This window comes from Bombina bombina, chromosome 1, assembly GCF_027579735.1.
Source record: "Bombina bombina isolate aBomBom1 chromosome 1, aBomBom1.pri, whole genome shotgun sequence".
NCBI classification, from domain to species: Eukaryota; Metazoa; Chordata; class Amphibia; order Anura; family Bombinatoridae; genus Bombina; species Bombina bombina.
The window spans coordinates 1,563,490,255-1,563,518,038 of NC_069499.1; the positions used below are offsets into that span (position 1 = coordinate 1,563,490,255).

The 27,784-nt window shown below is 43.4% G+C and overlaps 1 protein-coding gene across 3 annotated transcripts in view; it reads right to left on the bottom strand.

Annotated features, from left to right (window-relative positions):
* The window catches only part of SEPTIN9 (septin 9), a 618,133-nt gene that overhangs the window by 261,289 nt on the left and 329,060 nt on the right, over positions 1-27,784 (bottom strand). Inside the window, exon 1 of one of the 3 annotated variants that reach the window (XM_053709679.1) lies at positions 19,746-19,935. The exons of the other annotated variants lie outside the window; for them this stretch is intronic. Coding sequence (XP_053565654.1) covers positions 19,746-19,800 — 55 coding nt within the window. The 5' untranslated portion in view covers positions 19,801-19,935. Of the gene's footprint in view, positions 1-19,745; positions 19,936-27,784 lie in introns of those variants that run through there. 3 annotated transcript variants of the gene reach the window in all.

Below are 27,784 nucleotides of genomic sequence, written 5' to 3' on the forward strand. Positions count from 1 at the left end.
ATAAATCCAACTCCGAAAAGAGCTGAATGTCGCTGCCGGCAGCCAGATTCGTCTTTCTCTCATACAAGTGAATGACGAATGCACATACGTAGCTAATGCTGTGCAAGGAGAATATGTGCATGTGCACCTGCATTCAAACACAGTGCCTGCTCAGATAACATATAAAGTGCCAGGGATGACTAAGTTTACATAATTACTGATGAGTAACCATTGGCTCCCTGAGCAGGTATGGTCTATGACTGCAGGTGCACTAGGCATATGCTACATGCACAGTAAACACTCTCATTAAAAAAGGCATAGCTTACTACAGGCATTTTTGCTAAGCAGGTGTACTGGACAATCAGCAGGATGGGCTGGAATATCAGGCTCAGGGTCACATGAGGTTCAGGATCAGGAAGCACCAGGATTAGAGAAAAGCAGGATCAGGATGGAGTAGGAATATTAGACTCAGGGTGACAGGATGTTTAGGTTGAGGGTGAATCAGTATTAGAGTATCAGCAAGATCAGGATAGGGCTGGAATATCAGACTTGGGGTGACAGGAGGTTCAGGATGCGGGTGTATCCAGAGTATCAGCAAGATCAGGATAGGGCTGGAATATCAGGCTTAGGGTCACATGAGGTTCAGAATCAGGAAGCACCACCAGGATTAGATTAGAGTATAAGCAGGACCAGGATGGAGTTGGAATAAGAGGCTCAGGGGTTCAGCATCAGGGGGCATCAGTATTAAAGTATCAGCAAGATCAGGATGGGTTGGAATATTAGACTTGGGTGACATGAGGTTCAGGATGAGGGTGTATCAGTATTAGAGTATCAGCAAGATCAGGATAGGGCTGGAATATTAGGCTCAGGGTCACTTGAGGTTCAGAGTCAGGTTGAATTAGTATTAGTATCCGCAGTATCAGAATGGAGTTGCAATGTCAGGCTCAGGGTGACAGGAGGTTTAGGATGCAGGTGTATCAGTATTAGCGTATCAGCAGGATCAGGATGGATTTGGAATGTCAGGCTCAGGGTGACAGGAGGTTTAGGATGCAGGTGTATCAGTATTAGCGTATCAGCAGGATCAGGATGGAGTTGGATTGTCAGGCTCAGGGTGAGAGGAGGTTTAGTATGAGGGTGTATCAGTATTAGCGTATCAGCAGGATCAGAATGGAGTTGGAATGTCAGGCTCAGGGTAACAGAAGGTTTGGGATGAAAGTGTATCAGTATTAGTGTATCAGCAGGATCAGGATGGATTTGGAATGTCAGGCTCAGGGTGACAGGAGGTTTGGGATGAACATGTATCAGTATTAGCGTATCAGCAGGATCAGAATGGAGTTGGAATGTCAGGCTCAGGGTAACAGAAGGTTTGGGATGAAAGTGTATCAGTATTAGTGTATCAGCAGGATCAGGATGGATTTGGAATGTCAGGCTCAGGGTGACAGGAGGTTTAGGATGCGGGTGTATTAGTATTAGCGTATCAGCATGATCAGAATGGAGTTGGAATGTCAGGCTCAGGGTGACAGGAGGTTGAGGATTAGGGTGTATCAGTATTAGCGTATTAGCAGGATCAGGATGGATTTGGAATGTCAGGCTCAGGGTGACAGGTTTAGTATGCGGGTGTATTAGTATTAGCGTATCAGCATGATCAGAATGGAGTTGGAATGTCAGGCTCAGGGTGACAGGAGGTTGAGGATTAGGGTGTATCAGTATTAGCGTATTAGCAGGATCAGGATGGAGCTGGAATAGAGGGTTAAGGGTGAAAGAAGGTTCTGGGTTGGGGAGCACCAGGGTAAGAGTGTCAGTAGAATTAGGATAGGACTGGAAGTAACATCAGGTCGAGGATACCAGGGGGTTCAAGATCATAGTAACATGGGATAAGAGTGGAGTTTATGATCAGGGTGAGATCAGGATGATAAACCGCACACGCCTAAGAGGTGGTGAAAAACAGAATTTATGTTTACCTGATAAATTACTTTCTCCAACGGTGTGTCCGGTCCACGGCGTCATCCTTACTTGTGGGATATTCTCTTCCCCAACAGGAAATGGCAAAGAGCCCAGCAAAGCTGGTCACATGATCCCTCCTAGGCTCCGCCTACCCCAGTCATTCGACCGACGTTAAGGAGGAATATTTGCATAGGAGAAACCATATGGTACCGTGGTGACTGTAGTTAAGAAAATAAATTATCAGACCTGATTAAAAAAACCAGGGCGGGCCGTGGACCGGACACACCGTTGGAGAAAGTAATTTATCAGGTAAACATAAATTCTGTTTTCTCCAACATAGGTGTGTCCGGTCCACGGCGTCATCCTTACTTGTGGGAACCAATACCAAAGCTTTAGGACACGGATGAAGGGAGGGAGCAAATCAGGTCACCTAAATGGAAGGCACCACGGCTTGCAAAACCTTTCTCCCAAAAATAGCCTCAGAAGAAGCAAAAGTATCAAACTTGTAAAATTTGGTAAAAGTGTGCAGTGAAGACCAAGTCGCTGCCCTACATATCTGATCAACAGAAGCCTCGTTCTTGAAGGCCCATGTGGAAGCCACAGCCCTAGTGGAATGAGCTGTGATTCTTTCGGGAGGCTGCCGTCCGGCAGTCTCGTAAGCCAATCTGATGATGCTTTTAATCCAAAAAGAAAGAGAGGTAGAAGTTGCTTTTTGACCTCTCCTTTTACCGGAATAAACAACAAACAAGGAAGATGTTTGTCTAAAATCCTTTGTAGCATCTAAATAGAATTTTAGAGCGCGAACAACATCCAAATTGTGCAACAATCGTTCCTTCTTTGAAACTGGTTTCGGACACAGAGAAGGTACGATAATCTCCTGGTTAATGTTTTTGTTAGAAACAACTTTTGGAAGAAAACCAGGTTTAGTACGTAAAACCACCTTATCTGCATGGAACACCAGATAAGGAGGAGAACACTGCAGAGCAGATAATTCTGAAACTCTTCTAGCAGAAGAAATTGCAACTAAAAACAAAACTTTCCAAGATAATAACTTAATATCAACGGAATGTAAGGGTTCAAACGGAACCCCCTGAAGAACTGAAAGAACCAAATTGAGACTCCAAGGAGGAGTCAAAGGTTTGTAAACAGGCTTAATTCTAACCAGAGCCTGAACAAAGGCTTGAACATCTGGCACAGCTGCCAGCTTTTTGTGAAGTAACACAGACAAGGCAGAAATCTGTCCCTTCAGGGAACTTGCAGATAATCCTTTTTCCAATCCTTCTTGAAGGAAGGATAGAATCCTAGGAATCTTAACCTTGTCCCAAGGGAATCCTTTAGATTCACACCAACAGATATATTTTTTCCAAATTTTGTGGTAAATCTTTCTAGTTACAGGCTTTCTGGCCTGAACAAGAGTATCGATAACAGAATCTGAGAACCCTCGCTTTGATAAGATCAAGCGTTCAATCTCCAAGCAGTCAGCTGGAGTGAAACCAGATTCGGATGTTCGAACGGACCCTGAACAAGAAGGTCTCGTCTCAAAGGTAGCTTCCAAGGTGGAGCCGATGACATATTCACCAGATCTGCATACCAAGTCCTGCGTGGCCACGCAGGAGCTATCAAGATCACCGACGCCCTCTCCTGATTGATCCTGGCTACCAGCCTGGGGATGAGAGGAAACGGCGGGAACACATAAGCTAGTTTGAAGGTCCAAGGTGCTACTAGTGCATCCACTAGAGCCGCCTTGGGATCCCTGGATCTGGACCCGTAGCAAGGAACTTTGAAGTTCTGACGAGAGGCCATCAGATCCATGTCTGGAATGCCCCACAGCTGAGTGACTTGGGCAAAGATTTCCGGATGGAGTTCCCACTCCCCCGGATGCAATGTCTGACGACTCAGAAAATCCGCTTCCCAATTTTCCACTCCTGGGATGTGGATAGCAGACAGGTGGCAGGAGTGAGACTCCGCCCATAGAATGATTTTGGTCACTTCTTCCATCGCTAGGGAACTCCTTGTTCCCCCCTGATGGTTGATGTACGCAACAGTTGTCATGTTGTCTGATTGAAACCGTATGAACTTGGCCCTCGCTAGCTGAGGCCAAGCCTTGAGAGCATTGAATATCGCTCTCAGTTCCAGAATATTTATCGGTAGAAGAGATTCTTCCCGAGACCAAAGACCCTGAGCTTTCAGGGATCCCCAGACCGCGCCCCAGCCCATCAGACTGGCGTCGGTCGTGACAATGACCCACTCTGGTCTGCGGAATGTCATCCCTTGTGACAGGTTGTCCAGGGACAGCCACCAACGGAGTGAGTCTCTGGTCCTCTGATTTACTTGTATCTTCGGAGACAAGTCTGTATAGTCCCCATTCCACTGACTGAGCATGCACAGTTGTAATGGTCTTAGATGAATGCGCGCAAAAGGAACTATGTCCATTGCCGCTACCATCAACCCGATCACTTCCATGCACTGAGCTATGGAAGGAAGAGGAACGGAATGAAGTATCCGACAAGAGTCTAGAAGTTTTGTTTTTCTGGCCTCTGTCAGGAAAATCCTCATTTCTAAGGAGTCTATTATTGTTCCCAAGAAGGGAACCCTTGTTGACGGAGATAGAGAACTCTTTTCCACGTTCACTTTCCATCCGTGAGATCTGAGAAAGGCCAGGACAATGTCCGTGTGAGCCTTTGCTTGAGGAAGGGACGACGCTTGAATCAGAATGTCGTCCAAGTAAGGTACTACAGCAATGCCCCTTGGTCTTAGCACAGCTAGAAGGGACCCTAGTACCTTTGTGAAAACCCTTGGAGCAGTGGCTAATCCGAAAGGAAGCGCCACGAACTGGTAATGTTTGTCCAGGAATGCGAACCTTAGGAACCGATGATGTTCCTTGTGGATAGGAATATGTAGATACGCATCCTTTAAATCCACCGTGGTCATGAATTGACCTTCCTGGATGGAAGGAAGAATAGTTCGAATGGTTTCCATCTTGAACGATGGAACCTTGAGAAACTTGTTTAAGATCTTGAGATCTAAGATTGGTCTGAACGTTCCCTCTTTTTTGGGAACTATGAACAGATTGGAGTAGAACCCCATCCCTTGTTCTCTTAATGGAACAGGATGAATCACTCCCATTTTTAACAGGTCTTCTACACAATGTAAGAATGCCTGTCTTATTATGTGGTCTGAAGACAACTGAGACCTGTGGAACCTCCCCCTTGGGGGAAGTCCCTTGAATTCCAGAAGATAACCTTGGGAGACTATTTCTAGCGCCCAAGGATCCAGAACATCTCTTGCCCAAGCCTGAGCGAAGAGAGAGAGTCTGCCCCCCACCAGATCCGGTCCCGGATCGGGGGCCAACATTTCATGCTGTCTTGGTAGCAGTGGCAGGTTTCTTGGCCTGCTTTCCCTTGTTCCAGCCTTGCATTGGTCTCCAAGCTGGCTTGGCTTGAGAAGTATTACCCTCTTGCTTAGAGGACGTAGTACTTTGGGTTGGTCCGTTTCTACGAAAGGGACGAAAATTAGGTTTATTTTTTGCCTTGAAAGGCCGATCCTGAGGAAGGGCGTGGCCCTTACCCCCAGTGATATCAGAGATAATCTCTTTCAAGTCAGGGCCAAACAGCGTTTTCCCCTTGAAAGGAATGTTAAGTAGCTTGTTCTTGGAAGACGCATCAGCCGACCAAGATTTCAACCAAAGCGCTCTGCGCGCCACAATAGCAAACCCTGAATTCTTAGCCGCTAACCTAGCCAATTGCAAAGTGGCGTCTAGGGTGAAAGAATTAGCCAATTTGAGAGCATTGATTCTGTCCATAATCTCCTCATAAGGAGGAGAATCACTATCGACCGCCTTTATCAGCTCATCGAACCAGAAACATGCGGCTGTAGCGACAGGGACAACGCATGAAATTGGTTGTAGAAGGTAACCCTGCTGAACAAACATTTTCTTAAGCAAACCTTCTAATTTTTTATCCATAGGATCTTTGAAAGCACAACTATCCTCTATGGGTATAGTGGTGCGTTTGTTTAAAGTGGAAACCGCTCCCTCGACCTTGGGGACTGTCTGCCATAAGTCCTTTCTGGGGTCGACCATAGGAAACAATTTTTTAAATATGGGGGGAGGGACGAAAGGAATACCGGGCCTTTCCCATTCTTTATTAACAATGTCCGCCACCCGCTTGGGTATAGGAAAAGCTTCTGGGAGCCCCGGCACCTCTAGGAACTTGTCCATTTTACATAGTTTCTCTGGGATGACCAACTTGTCACAATCATCCAGAGTGGATAATACCTCCTTAAGCAGAATGCGGAGATGTTCCAACTTAAATTTAAATGCAATCACATCAGGTTCAGCTTGTTGAGAAATGTTCCCTGAATCAGTAATTTCTCCCTCAGACAAAACCTCCCTGGCCCCATCAGACTGAGTTAGGGGCCCTTCAGAAATATTAATATCAGCGTCGTCATGCTCTTCAGTATCTAAAACAGAGCAGTCGCGCTTACGCTGATAAGTGTTCATTTTGGCTAAAATGTTTTTGACAGAATTATCCATTACAGCCGTTAATTGTTGCATAGTAAGGAGTATTGGCGCGCTAGATGTACTAGGGGCCTCCTGAGTGGGCAAGACTCGTGTAGACGAAGGAGGGAATGATGCAGTACCATGCTTACTCCCCTCACTTGAGGAATCATCTTGGGCATCATTGTCATTGTCACATAAATCACATTTATTTAAATGAATAGGAATTCTGGCTTCCCCACATTCAGAACACAGTCTATCTGGTAGTTCAGACATGTTAAACAGGCATAAACTTGATAACAAGTACAAAAAACGTTTTAAAATAAAACCGTTACTGTCACTTTAAATTTTAAACTGAACACACTTTATTACTGCAAATGCGAAAAAACATGAAGGAATTGTTCAAAATTCACCAAATTTTCACCACAGTGTCTTAAAGCCTTAAAAGTATTGCACACCAAATTTGGAAGCTTTAACCCTTAAAATAACGGAACCGGAGCCGTTTTGAACTTTAACCCCTTTACAGTCCCTGGTATCTGCTTTGCTGAGACCCAACCAAGCCCCAAGGGGAATACGATACCAAATGACGCCTTCAGAAAGTCTTTTCTAAGTATCAGAGCTCCTCTCACATGCGACTGCATGCCATGCCTCTCAAAAACAAGTGCGCAACACCGGCGCGAAAATGAGGCTCTGCCTATGCTTTGGGAAAGCCCCTAAAGAATAAGGTGTCTAAAACAGTGCCTGCCGATATTATTATATCAAAATACCCAGATAAAATGATTCCTCAAGGCTAAATATGTGTTAATAATCAATCGATTTAGCCCAAAAAAAGTCTACAGTCTTAATAAGCCCTTTTTGAAGCCCTTATTTACAATCGTAATAAACATGGCTTACCGGATCCCAGAGGGAAAATGACAGCTTCCAGCATTACATCGTCTTGTTAGAATGTGTCATACCTCAAGCAGCAAGAGACTGCTCACTGTTCCCCCAACTGAAGTTAATTGCTCTCAACAGTCCTGTGTGGAACAGCCATGGATTTTAGTGACGGTTGCTAAAATCATTTTCCTCATACAAACAGAAATCTTCATCTCTTTTCTGTTTCTGAGTAAATAGTACATACCAGCACTATTTCAAAATAACAAACTCTTGATTGAATAATAAAAACTACAGTTAAACACTAAAAAACTCTAAGCCATCTCCGTGGAGATGTTGCCTGTACAACGGCAAAGAGAATGACTGGGGTAGGCGGAGCCTAGGAGGGATCATGTGACCAGCTTTGCTGGGCTCTTTGCCATTTCCTGTTGGGGAAGAGAATATCCCACAAGTAAGGATGACGCCGTGGACCGGACACACCTATGTTGGAGAAATACGGCCACGAGTTTGCTGTTAGGAGTTTGTGCTGACCCATTGGGGTATCAACATTTCTGAAAACAAAAAGTGGGGTAAGAGTGAGTACATTTATAGTGGCTATAGTGCACTTGGAAGTAACGGATTTACTTGTCAATATACACTACTACGACTTAAACGTAATTGGAACTATAGATACTTTGTTCCCTTTAAAAGCAAGTTTCTTTTGTTGCCTGATACATTTTAAAAGACTTTTAACTCCAGGTTCATTTTGCTGCTACCTTTCCTCCTTATATAAAGGGAGGCCATCCATATATTTTTTATAAGAGCTTTTAAACAGTATAACTTATTTTATTGTGAAACCACCGGTGGTATAGCAACTAATTGACTTTTATATATGTGTTATTAAATTAGTATCTATTTTATTATATAATAACTCTCTCTGTGTTTTTTGCTATATTGATTTATAGAGGTTTTTCAGGAGTAATTCCTCTTAAGAGACTTATTAGTTGTGATTGGTGCACGATTTGATATAACGTAGACTGAGATTTAGGTATTTAACACATATCTCTTTCTATAGATATATTTGTTTTGTTTTTCTCTACTTGACAAACAGACTACAGTCAGGGCAATTGGGAAGATCAACATCATCAGCAACACAGGAAGCAGAATTAATCAGAATCATTAATAAATCAGGATCAGAGTGTCTAGAGAGTGCCTAGAAGTTTAAGAAGGGCATGGTTGGTGGATCAAGAATGAATTAAATGGTGATTAAAAGGGGTCAAGTTGAGTGGGAACGCATGGGAACGGAGTTCCTGCACTATTTTTGCAGGAGGAACTAAGCTCCCTCTGGACAGAGAACAGAAATGATTCAGTAAAAACTGCTACTACTGGTAGGAGGAACAGGAGCACAGTCTGATTAGAGGGATATTAAGATCCTCTAGTAATGGGCAGTAACATTTCCTACAATACACTAAATGCAAGCCTGTCAGCGGTCCTGCTGTGTGATCACCCTGCAATGTGTGTAATACATGATGCTTAAATTTCTGGGGCGCGATCCCATAAAGATCGTAGTTTGCGGCGCAAGCGAGGTAACCCCCGCCGCCCGCAGTTTCAGCTCGCAACTCGAGCTATCCTATATACGGCGCCGTCAGAGGCTAATGTCCAGAAATCTGCGTAAGTACAAATTTCTGGAGTCGCCAGTGACTTACGGCACTTTAGAAACTGCCGGCACCTACAAAACCTGACTAAAGTATAAAATCTCCCGTACTGTCTAACACGCCTCCCAAACATAGCCCGACACGTCTAACCCTCTATCCGCTATCCCCCCTCACTATCCTAACAATAAAAAATGTATTAACCCCTAAACCGCCGCTCCCGGACCCCGCCGCCACCTAATAAAGTTATTAACCTCTAAACCGCCGCTCCCGGACCCCGCCGCCAGCTATATTAAATCTATAACCCCCTAATGTGAGCCCCTACCCCGCCGCCATCTACCTTACCTACCCCCTAAAGTGAGCTCCTACCCCGCCGCCATCTATTTTAAAAATATTAACCCCTAATTTAATCCCCCTACACCCCCGCCGCCTATATTAAACACATTAACCCCTAATCTAATCCCCCTACACCGCCGCCAGCTATATTAACTAGATTAACCCCTAATCTAATCCCCTACACTGCCGCCAGCTTTATTAACTAGATTAACCCCTAATCTAATCCCCCTATACCGCTGCCACCTATTTTAAATTCATTAACCCCTAATCTAATCCCCCTATACCGCCGCCACCTATTTTATATTAATTAACCCCTAATCTTATCCCCCTATACCGCCGCCTATATTAAATTAATTAACCCCTAAAATACTAAACTATCCCTACCACTAAACCTAAGTCTAACCCTACAAATAGCCCTGAAAAGGGCTTTTTGCGTGACATTACCCCAAAGTAACCAGCTCTATTGCCAGCCCTTAAAAGGGCTTTTTGCGGGGCTTTGCCCCAAAGAAAACAGCTCTTTTACCAGCCCTTAAAAGGGCTTTTGGCGGGGCATTGTCACAAAGTAAACAGCTCTTTTGCATCTAAGCTAAATCCCCCTACACCGCCGCCACCTATAATAAATGTATTACCCCCTAATCTAATCCCCCTACACCGCCGCCACCTATATTAAATAGATTAACCCCTAATCTAATCCCCCTACACCGCCGCCACCTATATTAACTATATTAACCCTAATTATATTAGGGTTAATATAGTTAATATAGTTAGTATATTATATATATTAACTATATTAACCCTAATTATATTAGGGTTAATATAGTTAATATCGTTATTATATATATATATATATATATATATATATATATATATATTAAGTATAATAACCCTATCTAACTCCAACATCCCTAACTAAATTCTTATTAAAATAAATCTAATTAATATTAATATTATTAATTAAACTATTCCTATTTAAATCTAGATACTTACCTATAAAATAAACCCTAAGATAGCTACAATGTAATTAATAATTACATTGTAGCTATTTTAGGGTTTATATTTATTTTACAGGTAACTTGGTATTTATTTTAACTAGGTACAATAGCTATTAAATAGTTAATAACTATTTAACAGCTACCTAGTTAAAATAATTACCAATGTACCTGTAAAATAAATCCTAACCTAAGTTACAAATACACCTACACTATCAATAAATTAAATAAACTACAAATATCTAAAATAAAATACAATTAAATAAACTAAACTAAATTACCAAAAAAACAAACACTAAATTACAAAAAATAAAAAAATAATTACAAGATATTTAAGCTAATTACACCTATTCTAAGCCCCCTAATAAAATAATAAAGCCCCCCAAAATAAAAAAATTCCCTACCCTATTCTAAATTAAAAAAGTTAACAGCTCTTTTGCCTTACCAGCCCTTAAAAGGGCCTTTTGCGGGGCATGCCCCAAATAAAACAGCTCTTTTGCCTGTAAATAAAAAACACAATACCACCCCCCAACATTACAACCCACCACCCACATACCCCTATTCTAAACCCACCCAAACGCCCCTTAAAAAAACCTTTCACTACCCCCCTGAAGATCTCCCTACCTTGTCTTCACCCAGCCGGGTCGAACTCTTCATCCGATCCGGGCGATGTCCAATCAAGCGGCAGTGAAGTCTTTTTCCATCCGGGCGATGTCTTCAATCAAGCGGCAGTGAAGTCTTCTTCCATCCGGGCGATGTCTTCAAGCAAGCGGCAGAGAGTCTTCTTCCATCCGGCGATGTCTTCAAGCAAAGCGGCATCTTCAATCTTCTTTCTTCGCTCCTCCGCCACGGAGCATCCATCCGGCACGACGACTGAACGCGGAATGAGGTTTCTTTAAATGACGTCATCCAAGATGGCGCCCGTCGAATTCCGATTGGCTGATAGGATTCTATCAGCCAATCGGAATTAAGGTAGAAAAATCTGATTGGCTGATTGAATCAGCCAATCAGATTCAAGTTCAATCCGATTGGCTGATTGGTTCAGCCAATCGGATTGAACTTGAATCTGATTGGCTTATTCAATCAGCCAATCAGATTTTTCTACCTTAATTCCGATTGGCTGATAGAATCCTATCAGCCAATCGGAATTCGACGGGCGCCATCTTGGATGACGTCATTTAAAGAAACCTCATTCCGCTTTCAGTCGTCGTGCCGGATGGATGCTCCACGGCGGAGGAGCGAAGAAAGAAGATTGAAGATGCCGCTTTGCTTGAAGACATCGCCGGATGGAAGAAGACTCTCTGCCGCTTGCTTGAAGACATCGCCCGGATGGAAGAAGACTTCACTGCCGCTTGATTGAAGACATCGCCCGGATGGAAGAAGACTTCACTGCCGCTTGATTGGACATCGCCCGGATCAGATGAAGAGTTCGACCCGGCTGGGTGAAGACAAGGTAGGGAGATCTTCAGGGGGGTAGTGTAAGGTTTTTTAAAGGGGGGTTTGGGTGGGTTTAGAATAGAGGTATGTGGATGGTGGGTTGTAATGTTGGGGGGTGGTATTGTGTTTTTTCTTTACAGGCAAAAGAGCTGTTTTATTTGGGGCATGCCCCGCAAAAGGCCCTTTTAAGGGCTGGTAAGGCAAAAGAGCTGTTAACTTTTTTAATTTAGAATAGGGTAGGGAAATTTTTTTATTTTGGGGGGCTTTATTATTTTATTAGGGGGCTTAGAATAGGTGTAATTAGCTTAAAAATCTTGTAATTCTTTTTTTATTTTTTGTAATTTAGTGTTTGTTTTTTTGGTAATTTAGTTTAGTTTATTTAATTGTCTTTTAGTTTAGATATTTGTAGTTTATTTAATTTATTGATAGTGTAGGTGTATTTGTAACTTAGGTTAGGATTTATTTTACAGGTACATTGGTAATTATTTTAACTAGGTAGCTATTAAATAGTTATTAACTATTTAATAGCTATTGTACCTAGTTAAAATAAATACCAAGTTACCTGTAAAATAAATATAAAGCCTAAAATAGCTACAATGTAATTATTAATTACATTGTAGCTATCTTAGGGTTTATTTTATAGGTAAGTATTTAGATTTAAATAGGAATAGTTTAATTAATAATATTAATATTAATTAGATTTATTTTAATAAGAATTTAGTTAGGGATGTTAGAGTTAGATAGGGTTATTATACTTAATATATATATATATATATATATATATATATATATATATATATATATATACTGTATATATATCTATATATATATATATATATATATAATAACGATATTAACCCTAATATAATTAGGGTTAATATAGTTAATATATATAATATACTAACTATATTAACTATATTAACCCTAATATAATTAGGGTTAATATAGTTGATATAGGTGGCGGCGGTGTAGGGGGATTAGATTAGGGGTTAATCTATTTAATATAGGTGGCGGCGGTGTAGGGGGATTAGATTAGGGGGTAATAAATACATTTATTATAGGTGGCGGCAGTGTAGGGGGATTTAGCTTAGATGCAAAAGAGCTGTTTACTTTGTGACAATGCCCCGCCAAAAGCCCTTTTAAGGGCTGGTAAAAGAGCTGTTTTCTTTGGGGCAAAGCCCCGCAAAAAGCCCTTTTAAGGGCTGGCAATAGAGCTGTTTACTTTGGGGTAATGCCACGCAAAAAGCCCTTTTCAGGGCTATTTGTAGGGTTAGACTTAGGTTTAGTGGTAGGGATAGTTTAGTATTTTAGGGGTTAATTAATTTAATATAGGCGGCGGTATAGGGGGATTAGATTAGGGGTTAATTAATTTAAAATAGGTGGCGGCGGTATAGGGGGATTAGATTAGGGGTTAATTAATTTAAAATAGGTGGCGGCGGTATAGGGGGATTAGATTAGGGGTTAATTAATTTAAAATAGGTGGCGGCGGTATAGGGGGATTAGATTAGGGGTTAATTAATTTAAAATAGGTGGCGGCGGTGTAGGGGGATTAGATTAGGGGTTAATCTAGTTAATTTAGCTGGCGGCGGTGTAGGGGGATTAGATTAGGGGTTAATGTGTTTAATATAGGCGGCGGTGTAGGGGGATTAAATTAGGGGTTAATATTTTTAAAATAGATGGCGGCGGGGTAGGAGCTCACATTAGGGGGTTAGAGATTTAATATAGCTGGTGGCGGGGTCCGGCGGTTTAGGGGTTAATAACTTTATTAGGTGGCGGCAGGGTCCGGGAGCGGCGGTTTAGGGGTTAATAACTTTATTAGGTGGCGGCGGGGTCCGGGAGCGGCGGTTTAGGGGTTAATAACTTTATTAGGGATTGCGGCGGGGGATCGCGGTTGACAGGTAGACATTGCGCATGCGTTAGGTTTTATTTAGCAGATCGCGGTTGACAGGTAGATAGACATTGCGCATGCGTTAGGTGTTAGGTTTAATTTAGCAGGTAGTTTAGGGAGTTACGGGGCTCCAATAGACAGCGTAAGGCTTACTACGGCTGCATTTTGTGGCGAGGTGAAAATGGAGTAAGATTTCTCCATTTTCGCCACGTAAGTCCTTACGCTGTATATTGGATACCAAACTGCGCTGGTTTGGTATACCTGCCTATGGCCCAAAAAACTACGGGCGACGGCAGAAATATACGGGCGTAACTTCTAGGTTACGCCGTATATAGGATACCAAACCAGCGCAAATTTCAGTGTCGCCGGCTTTTGCGGGCGACGCTGCATATCGGATCGGCCCCTGTATGGCTTGCTCTGTGGTTATTTAGCTCCCCTCAGCAGAAATAGGACTATTGCACCTTAAGTTGGTGAGACTATGTGACAGACCCAAAGGCAACCATTTAAGCCTTCATTAATTTTAATTTGCTTTTATTAACCAATGTGTATCGATTTATATACAAACAAATGTAGTGTGTGTGTGTGTTTATAAAACAATATTAATTGTGAGGGGCAGGTGGAAGTCTTGGTGAGTTCCCACATATTTTTTGTAGGACATGACCCCAGGTGATTAGGGTCAGGGTGTTTGAGAAATTGAAAATGGAATAAGTAAAATTTAGGGTAAAATGAGTAATGGGGTGAACTTTTGGATAGAAATCGGGGGAACCAGAAGACTTGAATAAATAGGCACTGTTAATAAAGGGATAGAGGAGTCAGGTTGGGAGCTTCTTTGTGTTGAGAGACAAAGTTAGAAACTCTAGGGTTAGTGGACCTGGAAATCACATTAAAACTATATATCATACTTTACACCTGTATACAACATACTAATATACAAATCTCTGTGTACCTGATATACCCTGTTAGCCAATGATGGACTAGATATAGGATATGGCTTTTAATAAAATGTAAGAAATAGATCTGTCATGTATCTAAACCTATTAATGTATTAGTCAATAGGCCATCACATATCATATTACAGTATTTACATGCTTCATTGGTATCTACACAATAACATGGCATTTTGTTGCAATGTTTGCAGCTTTGTAGTAAGGTGTGGCCTGCAGCAAATAAGAAAGCTATCCCATAGGAGTACTGTGACCTGCAGCAACTGAGAGTCATCCCTCACTACAGATGTGACCTCGATCAAATGAGAAGGTCTGAGCCATCACCCAAGGCAGATATGGGGTAACTTACTGAGCCATCCCTCTACGCAGATGTGATCTGGGGGAACTGAGTGAGCCATCCCTCTACGCAGATGTGATCTGGGGGAACTGAGTGAGCCATCCATCTACGCAGATGTGATCTGGGGGAACTGAGTGAGCCATCCCTCTACGCAGATGTGATCTGGGGGAACTGAGTGAGCCATCCCTCTACGCAGATGTGATCTGGGGGAACTGAGTGAGCCATCCCTCTACGCAGATGTGATCTGGGGGAACTGAGTGAGCCATCCATCTACGCAGATGTGATCTGGGGGAACTGAGTGAGCCATCCCTCTACGCAGATGTGATCTGGGGGAACTGAGTGAGCCATCCCTCTATGCAGATGTGATCTGGGGGAACTGAGTGAGCCATCCCTCTACGCAGATGTGATCTGGGGGAACTTACTGAGCCATCCCTCTACGCAGATGTGATCTGGGGGAACTGAGTGAGCCATCCCTCTACGCAGATGTGATCTGGGGGAACTGAGTGAGCCATCCCTCTACGCAGATGTGATCTGGGGGAACTGAGTGAGCCATCCCTCTACGCAGATGTGATCTGGGGGAACTGAGTGAGCTATCCCTCTACGCAGATGTGATCTGGGGGAACTGAGTGAGCCATCCCTCTACGCAGATGTGATCTGGGGGAACTGAGTGAGCCATCCCTCTACGCAGATGTGATCTGGGGGAACTGAGTGAGCTATCCCTCTACGCAGATGTGATCTGGGGGAACTGAGTGAGCTATCCCTCTACGCAGATGTGATCTGGGGGAACTGAGTGAGCCATCCCTCTACGCAGATGTGATCTGGGGGAACTGAGTGAGCCATCCCTCTACGCAGATGTGATCTGGGGGAACTGAGTGAGCCATCCCTCTACGCAGATGTGATCTGGGGGAACTGAGTGAGCCATCCCTCTACGCAGATGTGATCTGGGGGAACTGAGTGAGCTATCCCTCTAAGCAGATGTGATCTGGGGGAACTGAGTGAGCTATCCCTCTAAGCAGATTTGATCTGGGGGAACTGAGTGAGCCATCCCTCTACGCAGATGTGATCTGGGGGAACTGAGTGAGCCATCCCTCTACGCAGATGTGATCTGGGGGAACTGAGTGAGCCATCCCTCTACGCAGATGTGATCTGGGGGAACTGAGTGAGCTATCCCTCTAAGCAGATGTGATCTGGGGGAACTGAGTGAGCTATCCCTCTACGCAAATGTGATCTGGGGGAACTGAGTGAGCTATCCCTCTACGCAGATGTGATCTGGGGGAACTGAGTGAGCTATCCCTCTACGCAGATGTGATCTGGGGGAACTGAGTGAGCTATCCCTCTACGCAGATGTGATCTGGGGGAACTGAGTGAGCCATCCCTCATGGCAAACCTTGTCTGGGGTAACTGAGACAGCCATTCCTCAGATGTGTCCTAGGGTAATAACAGAGTGCTACCCTTTTTGATCTGCTGCTGTATAAAGTAGCACAGAGAGAAGAGTTTTATGGCTGCCATGAAACAAAGCAATCATTGACTTTTAGAAAAACCTCATCAGGGTCAGTTAATCAAAACCATTTCAATATAAAAGGACCAAGGTGAATCCTAGGATATCCTGTGTTCATCGAAAAGAACCAAATATGAGGAAATATGAGGAAAGGGTCAATAATCAACACTAGCGTTTCTTAGACAGAATGCCGAAGCAGATTTGTCCGTCAGAAATATGTCCGAGAGACAGCCGAGGGCAGATACACTCCAGAGTGCTCTGTTCTAATCAGATCCTCTGGTGCAGCAACCGCCTCTGGGAACCTAATCATGGGTCCCACCCCCACGACGTGCTTTTAAATTGCGTTCAGAATGAGTGAGTACTGTTCTTGTGGTTCTATCTAATCTATCTTTCGATCTGTATCTATCCTTATCTATCTCTTGGCTGGACTGTTATCCAACGGAATATTATCCATCTGACAAATGTCCGTCTGATAACAGTCTGGCCACCAACACCAGCAGGTGTATTACAGAACCACCAAGGTAACTTTTTATTTCTTTAATAAAATAAATATCCATTTACAAAATGTATTTGTGTGTATAATGTATGTATGTGTATGTATAATGTGTGTATGTATATTGTATGTATCTGTATGTATAATGTGTGTATGTATATTGTATGTATCTGTATGTATAATGTGTGTATGTATATTGTATGTATGTCTATGTATAATGTGTGTATGTATATTGTATGTATGTGTATGTATAATCTCTGTGTGTGTGTGTGTGTGTGTGTAGTGTGTGTGTGTAAATGTAGTGTGTGTGTATATAGTGTGCATGTGTGTATTTATTGTATGTGTGTTTGTGTATTATGTATGTGTGTGTACATAAGGTGTGTGTATGCATAGCATGTGTGTATATAATGTGTGTATGTATAGTGTGTGTATATGTATAGTATGTGTGAATATATAATGTGTGTGTGCGTAAATAAAGTATGTGTGTGTATATAGTTCCCGTGTGTTTGTGTATGCGTATATGTATAGTGTGTTTATAGTGTACATGTGTGTATGTATAGTATGTGTGTTTGTGTATATATGTGTGTGCGTATGTATAGTGTGTGTGTATGTATATATAATGTGATTGTATATAGCGTACATGTGTACAGTATGCATGTTTGTGTATGTGAGTGTATATATACTATGTGTGTTAGTGTATGTGTTTGTGTGTTTATATATATATGTGTGTGTGTGCGCGTGTATAATGTACGTGTGTATGTATAGTATGTAGGTTTGTGTATGAATGTGTTGAGTATGTATAGGGTACGTGTTTGCATGTATAGTGCGTGGACCCTGCCACCCTTAAATGACAAAAACTTCCAGCAATTCTCACTCTCAGGATGTTACTGTGATATGCCAGCACCTAGCTGTTCTGTTTGATCTCTCCTTGTACATATTTGTGCTACTTCAGTAAGAAGTATTTACATCCCTTGGCATATGGAGGAGCAGCCTATAGTAGGGCCCCTAACAGTAGTCCCCCTATAGCACATACTCAGCTGCTGACCTCGTGCTACAGACAAGGGAAACCTGAGATGCTCAGACAACTCTCAGCTGGGAGCAGAAGTGACACAAACCACTTGACTGCTACAAAGGGCCAGACAAAATACCCAGCTCAGTGAAACGCTGTAGGAAATGCTGGAGGTGGCCAAATCTGCAGCGCACGTCAGATAAAGCCCATGTGTTTAACGTATTGGCTCCTGGACCTGGTCTTTATGGATACAACCAATACGATTACAAATGTGAGCACAATCACTGGACTTATTCTGTATATCTTCAGAAGATCGCTTACCAACCTCAAACCAGGACCGCTCAGAAACTGATGCTTCTAGGGGAAGATTTTGGGACACAACAGGAAGGAAGCGTGACATAGGAATTTGTCAGACTTGCACAAACATTAAAGGGACATGAAGCCCAATATTTTTGTTTCGTGATTCAGATAGAGTGATTTTAAACAACTTTCCAATTTACTGCTATTATCTAATCTGCTTTGTTCTCTTGATATTCTTTGTTGAAAAGGATACCTAGGTAGGCTCAGGAGCTGCTGATTAGTGGCTGCACATATATTCTTCATGTGCTCACCCAGTGCATTAATTAGCTCCCAGTAGTGCATTGCACTTTCCGTAACAAAGGATACCAAGAGAATGAAGCAAATTAGTTAATAGAAGTAAATTGGAAAGTTGTTTAAAATTGTATTCTCTATCTGAACAATGAAAGAAAAAATGTGGGTTTCATGTCCCTTTAACATATTATAAACTAACAATACACATTACTGGCATTCGAAGGCAACTTTTTCTTCTTGGTTTTAGTAACGCAATGACAGCAAACTGATGTGCAGTGCACAGTGATTAAAAGGAGAATAAAACTTACGTTTTATTGATAATCGTACACCTCAGATGTCAGCTGTCACGTGACTAGGGGCTGCCACGCTTAATTAGCATCTATTTGCATAAATAATTATACTGTATAATCTAAATCTGCTAGGGCTGATTTGAAATGATCATTTGATATAAATTAGATCCAGTTTCAGTATAGCGGGACCTTTACTTGCATAGTAATTGTTATTATCTAGAATGATCTGAACCGTACATATAAATGCTGTCTGCGTGGTACAAGCAAATGGTTTGGGAATAGGTGATAGTTATACTGACAAAGGTACCTGCAGTACACTTGGAACTTAAGCAGTTAACAGGCTGTCATGATAACTTATTCTTCATAACATTAACCACTCGCCTGCCAAAGAATAGTGCAACACATTGTATAGGAATGCACTGTAGCCTTCCAGCTGGGTGTGTGTCTGACAAGTGTCTAATTTATTCAGACATAGCTGTACCTCTCGCATAACCATGTGTTGGAGGTAAATGCCGTATATATATCTCAGTTTATTGCGGTTTTCCACAGTCACATTTCATCGTACACATTTTGTGCCGAATCTCCCTCTCCCATTTTCTATTTTTTGTCTCTCTCTCTCTTCCTCCCCCTCTCTATGACTCACCACATTTTTTTCTATTTTGTTCTATTTCTGAGTAATTCTAATTTCCTTGGTACAGCTGTCTCTTACTATCTGTCAGTCTGTCTGTCATTCTTTGTCTACCTGTCTATATGTAGACGTCAATACTTGTATGCTTTGCTTTTTATCTACATCTGAACATCTGAGTTTGTATCTGTCATCAATCCATCAAATCATATTTGTATTCTCTGCCTCTAAATCTCCTGATTGCTCTCTCTTTTTAGCTTTCTCTTCCACAAACCCCAACATAAACACATGCACCACAGCTCACTGCAAACTCCTTGCAACAACAAAATGCACCCAAATACAAACACAGTATATAAAGAGTTCAATCTTGGCTGAGTACGAACCTTCGAAATCGGAAATAATTCCTTCCAGGTGCGCGTTCACTGCAGAATCAGACATTTTTGGGAAGGTCCAGAATTCCACTGTCCGCTCGGATACCCGCAGTGATTTTTTTTTTCACCCCCTCTAAACAACAAATCCCAAATTTGGAAGAATGGATTTAGACCAGAAGTACTGCCGCAGAGAGCAGGGGGAAGAAGGGGGGGGGGGGGGTTGGGGCTGTTCCTGTAGTGACAGCAGATTCTAAACTTTTTACTTTAATGTGATGGGTTTTCTCTCCCTCTCCCTAAACTTGAGTGAAGGATGCAGCCCCTGAAGGCTGTTCTGAATCAATGGTGAAAAGGAGCCTCCTAACCCCTCCCATGTCACACACACACAGGCGCACACAGAGGCACACTCTGCTCACACATCTCACATTCCCTAGGCTGCCCAGCTGCACTGAGGTGACCTGCCGGGGGCACACATTTTTTAACCCTTTTTTGGCTGGGGCAAAGCAGTCCCCTGTTCATGCCAAAAAAAGGTTAAATAAACGATATAGTACAAATGACATTACTGAGTAAAAGCAGTGGTACTGTGCATGCACCCGGAGACAACTGTAAGCTCAGGAGTGTGGACATTTCTAGAGCACTATATGGCAGCAGTTTTGCAAGAATATTATCTATTTACAAGAGCACTAGAGGGCAGCACTATTTCCTGCCACGAAGCGCTCCAGATACTACCTAGGTAGCTCTTCAGCACAGAATATCATGGGAACAATGCAAATTTGATAATAGAAATAAATTGGAAGCTTTTTCTGTCTGAATCACAAAAGAAAATGTTTGGGTTTCATATCCCTTTAATAAGAAACTTTCACATTTTTACTGGAATTTCATAACAATGGAATATTTTCTTTTCCTTAAAGGAAACAAGCAAATTATTTACTAAACGAGAATAATACATTTCTATTTCATATTAGGGTTAGTAGTAGATACGTGGAAGAGATTTCTAGCAGAGGGTGGTCGGGGGGGGGGACACTGCAAATTAATTTATAGAAATATAGAAGTGCAAAAAGTGAATGTTCTAATGTGTTAGTATTTTATCATTGCATATAACTATGGAAATGAGTTAAACACATAGTTATAGCCGGTTTATGCACTACTGGGAGCTAGCTGAACATATCTAGTCAGCCAATGACAAGAGGCATCATGTATATAACCACCAATCACCTGCTAGCTCTCAGTAATGCAGTGCTGTTCCTGAGTCTATCTAGGTATGCTTTTCAACAAAGGATACGAGGAGACGTAAGAACATTTGATAATAGAAGTAAATTGAAAAGTGCAATGCTACATCAGTGGGGGAAATTGTGCCTAAGGCTGTACCGTACTCATAGGTAGATGGGTACACTGACACAACCATATAACAGACACTAGTATTAGGTTTGTTAAAGGGTTAAGTGCATTTATCATTACTGCAAAATACACCACTAACACATGGAGCTATCTACGCTATTTAACCCTTTTGTCTGCACACTATACAACAGCATACAACTCTAATCAAGTCTTTTGCCTCCCTCCTTAACCCTTGAATGTTTGTCGAGTGGCACACTGGCAACTCAAGTGTTTAAGGGACGTCAGCGCTTCCTGGAGCCTGGGTGACAGGCAGCAGGAACTCCCAAAATATCCAACAAGGAAAGGGACAGCTGTCAACAGGAAACTAGCCACACACAGCGGGCGCTGGCTCTCACAGTCATTCCCGGGCTGTGCTTTGCTGCCACCCCTAAAACACAACGCTTGCCATCCATATACATGCGTCTGTGATATACTCTGAACACATTAATATGCCCAAGCTAATTGCTGGAATGTCATATGTCACTACCACACAGCTGACCATGCCGTCACCCTACACACGCCTAGCTACTGTACAGCATCACATAGCAATGCACTGCAGCTCTCTGGCAGCCATGGGGTTAATGCTAAAAACCACTTAAAAGGCCAACAGAACAAGAGTATTTGTATTCAGTAATGACTGTATTTCCTCTGTAAATGCTGAATTCCGGTGCATTGTGTATGTCTGTCCATCTGTCCATAGATGCATGTGTAACGTCATACGCTAAACTGTGAACAAGTTACTAACTGGTGTAAAAACCAAAGGAAAGGCAAAGATTAGATACAATAGGATATGAAATTAAATTATTACAAACTAACAATAATAAAGATAACAAATGTATAATTTAATGTTTATATGACAAGAAATCCGTGTGAGTAGGATGCAAACCCTCACTGGGTGATCACACACAGACCTACTGCATGAGATGCACATATGTCTGAGACACACACTGATACACACACACACCTACTGCCTGTGAGATGCACATATGTCTGAGACACACACTGATACACACACACACCTACTGCCTGTGAGATGCACACGTATGTGTGACACACACACAAACACACACACACCTACCTACTGCCTGTGAGATGCACATATGTCTGAGACACACACTGATACACACACACACCTACTGCCTGTGAGATGCACATATGTCTGATACACACACTGATACACACACACACCTACTGCCTGTGAGATGCACATATGTCTGATACACACACTGATACACACACACACCTACTGCCTGTGAGATGCACATATGTCTGAGACACACACTGATACACACACACACCTACTGCCTGTGAGATGCACATATGTCTGAGACACACACTGATACACACACACACACCTACTGCCAGTGAGATGCACATATGTCTGAGACACACACTGATACACACACACACCTACTGCCAGTGAGATGCACATATGTCTGAGACACACACTGATACACACACACACCTACTGCCTGTGAGATGCACATATGTCTGAGACACACACTGATACACACACACACACCTACTGCCAGTGAGATGCACATATGTCTGAGACACACACTGATACACACACACACACCTACTGCCAGTGAGATGCACATATGTCTGAGACACACACTGATACACACACACACCTACTGCCAGTGAGATGCACATATGTCTGAGACACACACCTACTGCCTGTGAGATGCACATATGTCTGAGACACACACTGATACACACACACACACCTACTGCCAGTGAGATGCACATATGTCTGAGACACACACTGATACACACACACACCTACTGCCTGTGAGATGCACATATGTCTGAGACACACACCTACTGCCAGTGAGATGCACATATGTCTGAGACACACACTGATACACACACACACACACACACCTACTGCCAGTGAGATGCACATATGTCTGAGACACACACTGATACACACACACACACACACACCTACTGCCAGTGAGATGCACATATGTCTGAGACACACACTGATACACACACACACCTACTGCCTGTGAGATGCACATATGTCTGAGACACACACTGATACACACACACCTACTGCCAGTGAGATGCACATATGTCTGAGACACACACTGATACACACACACACCTACTGCCAGTGAGATGCACATATGTCTGAGACACACACCTACTGCCTGTGAGATGCACATATGTCTGAGACACACACTGATACACACACACACACCTACTGCCAGTGAGATGCACATATGTCTGAGACACACACTGATACACACACACACCTACTGCCTGTGAGATGCACATATGTCTGAGACACACACTGATACACACACACACCTACTGCCTGTGAGATGCACATATGTCTGATACACACACTGATACACACACACACCTACTGCCTGTGAGATGCACATATGTCTGAGACACACACTGATACACACACACACCTACTGCCTGTGAGATGCACATATGTCTGAGACACACACTGATACACACACACACCTACTGCCTGTGAGATGCACATATGTCTGATACACACACTGATACACACACACACCTACTGCCTGTGAGATGCACATATGTCTGAGACACACACTGATACACACACACACACCTACTGCCTGTGAGATGCACATATGTCTGAGACACACACTGATACACACACACACCTACTGCCAGTGAGATGCACATATGTCTGAGACACACACTGATACACACACACAAACCTACTGCCTGTGAGATGCACATATGTCTGAGACACACAATGATACACACACACACCTACTGCCTGTGAGATGCACATATGTCTGAGACACACACTGATACACACACACACCTACTGCCAGTGAGATGCACATATGTCTGAGACACACAATGATACACACACACACCTACTGCCTGTGAGATGCACATATGTCTGAGACACACACTGATACACACACACACACCTACTGCCTGTGAGATGCACATATGTCTGAGACACACACTGATACACACACACACACCTACTGCCAGTGAGATGCACATATGTCTGAGACACACACTGATACACACACACACACCTACTGCCAGTGAGATGCACATATGTCTGAGACACACACTGATACACACACACCTACTGCCAGTGAGATGCACATATGTCTGAGACACACACTGATACACACACACACCTACTGCCTGTGAGATGCACATATGTCTGAGACACACAATGATACACACACACACACCTACTGCCTGTGAGATGCACATATGTCTGAGACACACACTGATACACACACACACACCTACTGCCTGTGAGATGCACATATGTCTGAGACACACACTGATACACACACACACACCTACTGCCTGTGAGATGCACATATGTCTGAGACACACACTGATACACACACACACCTACTGCCTGTGAGATGCACATATGTCTGAGACACACACTGATACACACACACACCTACTGCCTGTGAGATGCACATATGTCTGAGACACACACTGATACACACACACACCTACTGCCTGTGAGATGCACATATGTCTGAGACACACAATGATACACACACACACACCTACTGCCTGTGAGATGCACATATGTCTGAGACACACACTGATACACACACACACCTACTGCCTGTGAGATGCACATATGTCTGAGACACACACTGATACACACACACACACCTACTGCCAGTGAGATGCACATATGTCTGAGACACACACTGATACACACACACACACCTACTGCCAGTGAGATGCACATATGTCTGAGACACACACTGATACACACACACACACCTACTGCCAGTGAGATGCACATATGTCTGAGACACACACTGATACACACACACACACCTACTGCCAGTGAGATGCACATATGTCTGAGACACACACTGATACACACACACACCTACTGCCAGTGAGATGCACATATGTCTGAGACACACACCTACTGCCTGTGAGATGCACATATGTCTGAGACACACACTGATACACACACACACACCTACTGCCAGTGAGATGCACATATGTCTGAGACACACACTGATACACACACACACCTACTGCCTGTGAGATGCACATATGTCTGAGACACACACCTACTGCCAGTGAGATGCACATATGTCTGAGACACACACTGATACACACACACACACACACCTACTGCCAGTGAGATGCACATATGTCTGAGACACACACTGATACACACACACACACACACACCTACTGCCAGTGAGATGCACATATGTCTGAGACACACACTGATACACACACACACCTACTGCCTGTGAGATGCACATATGTCTGAGACACACACTGATACACACACACCTATTGCCAGTGAGATGCACATATGTCTGAGACACACACTGATACACACACACACCTACTGCCAGTGAGATGCACATATGTCTGAGACACACACCTACTGCCTGTGAGATGCACATATGTCTGAGACACACACTGATACACACACACACACACCTACTGCCAGTGAGATGCACATATGTCTGAGACACACACTGATACACACACACACCTACTGCCTGTGAGATGCACATATGTCTGAGACACACACTGATACACACACACACCTACTGCCTGTGAGATGCACATATGTCTGATACACACACTGATACACACACAGACCTACTGCCTGTGAGATGCACATATGTCTGAGACACACACTGATACACACACACACCTACTGCCTGTGAGATGCACATATGTCTGAGACACACACTGATACACACACACACCTACTGCCTGTGAGATGCACATATGTCTGATACACACACTGATACACACACACACCTACTGCCTGTGAGATGCACATATGTCTGAGACACACACTGATACACACACACACACCTACTGCCTGTGAGATGCACATATGTCTGAGACACACACTGATACACACACACACCTACTGCCAGTGAGATGCACATATGTCTGAGACACACACTGATACACACACACAAACCTACTGCCTGTGAGATGCACATATGTCTGAGACACACAATGATACACACACACACCTACTGCCTGTGAGATGCACATATGTCTGAGACACACACTGATACACACACACACCTACTGCCAGTGAGATGCACATATGTCTGAGACACACAATGATACACACACACACACCTACTGCCTGTGAGATGCACATATGTCTGAGACACACACTGATACACACACACACACCTACTGCCTGTGAGATGCACATATGTCTGAGACACACACTGATACACACACACACCTACTGCCAGTGAGATGCACATATGTCTGAGACACACACTGATACACACACACACACACCTACTGCCAGTGAGATGCACATATGTCTGAGACACACACTGATACACACACACACCTACTGCCAGTGAGATGCACATATGTCTGAGACACACACTGATACACACACACACCTACTGCCTGTGAGATGCACATATGTCTGAGACACACAATGATACACACACACACACCTACTGCCTGTGAGATGCACATATGTCTGAGACACACACTGATACACACACACACACCTACTGCCTGTGAGATGCACATATGTCTGAGACACACACTGATACACACACACACACCTACTGCCTGTGAGATGCACATATGTCTGAGACACACACTGATACACACACACACCTACTGCCTGTGAGATGCACATATGTCTGAGACACACACTGATACACACACACACCTACTGCCTGTGAGATGCACATATGTCTGAGACACACACTGATACACACACACACCTACTGCCTGTGAGATGCACATATGTCTGAGACACACAATGATACACACACACACACACACCTACTGCCTGTGAGATGCACATATGTCTGAGACACACACTGATACACACACACACCTACTGCCTGTGAGATGCACATATGTCTGAGACACACAATGATACACACACACACCTACTGCCTGTGAGATGCACATATGTCTGAGACACACACCTACTGCCTGTGAGATGCACATATGTCTGAGACACACACTGATACACACACACACACCTACTGCCTGTGAGATGCACATATGTCTGAGACACACACCTACTGCCTGTGAGATGCACATATGTCTGAGACACACACCTACTGCCTGTGAGATGCACATATGTCTGAGACACACACCTACTGCCTGTGAGATGCACATATGTCTGAGACACACACTGATACACACACACACCTACTGCCTGTGAGATGCACATATGTCTGAGACACACACTGATACACACACACACACACACACACCTACTGCCTGTGAGATGCACATATGTCTGAGACACACACTGATACACACACACACACCTACTGCCTGTGAGATGCACATATGTCTGAGACACACACTGATACACACACACACCTACTGCCTGTGAGATGCACATATGTCTGAGACACACAATGATACACACACACACCTACTGCCAGTGAGATGCACATATGTCTGAGACACACACTGATACACACACACACACCTACTGCCTGTGAGATGCACATATGTCTGAGACACACACCTACTGCCTGTGAGATGCACATATGTCTGAGACACACACCTACTGCCTGTGAGATGCACATATGTCTGAGACACACACTGATACACACACACCTACTGCCTGTGAGATGCACATATGTCTGAGACACACAATGATACACACACACACCTACTGCCTGTGAGATGCACAT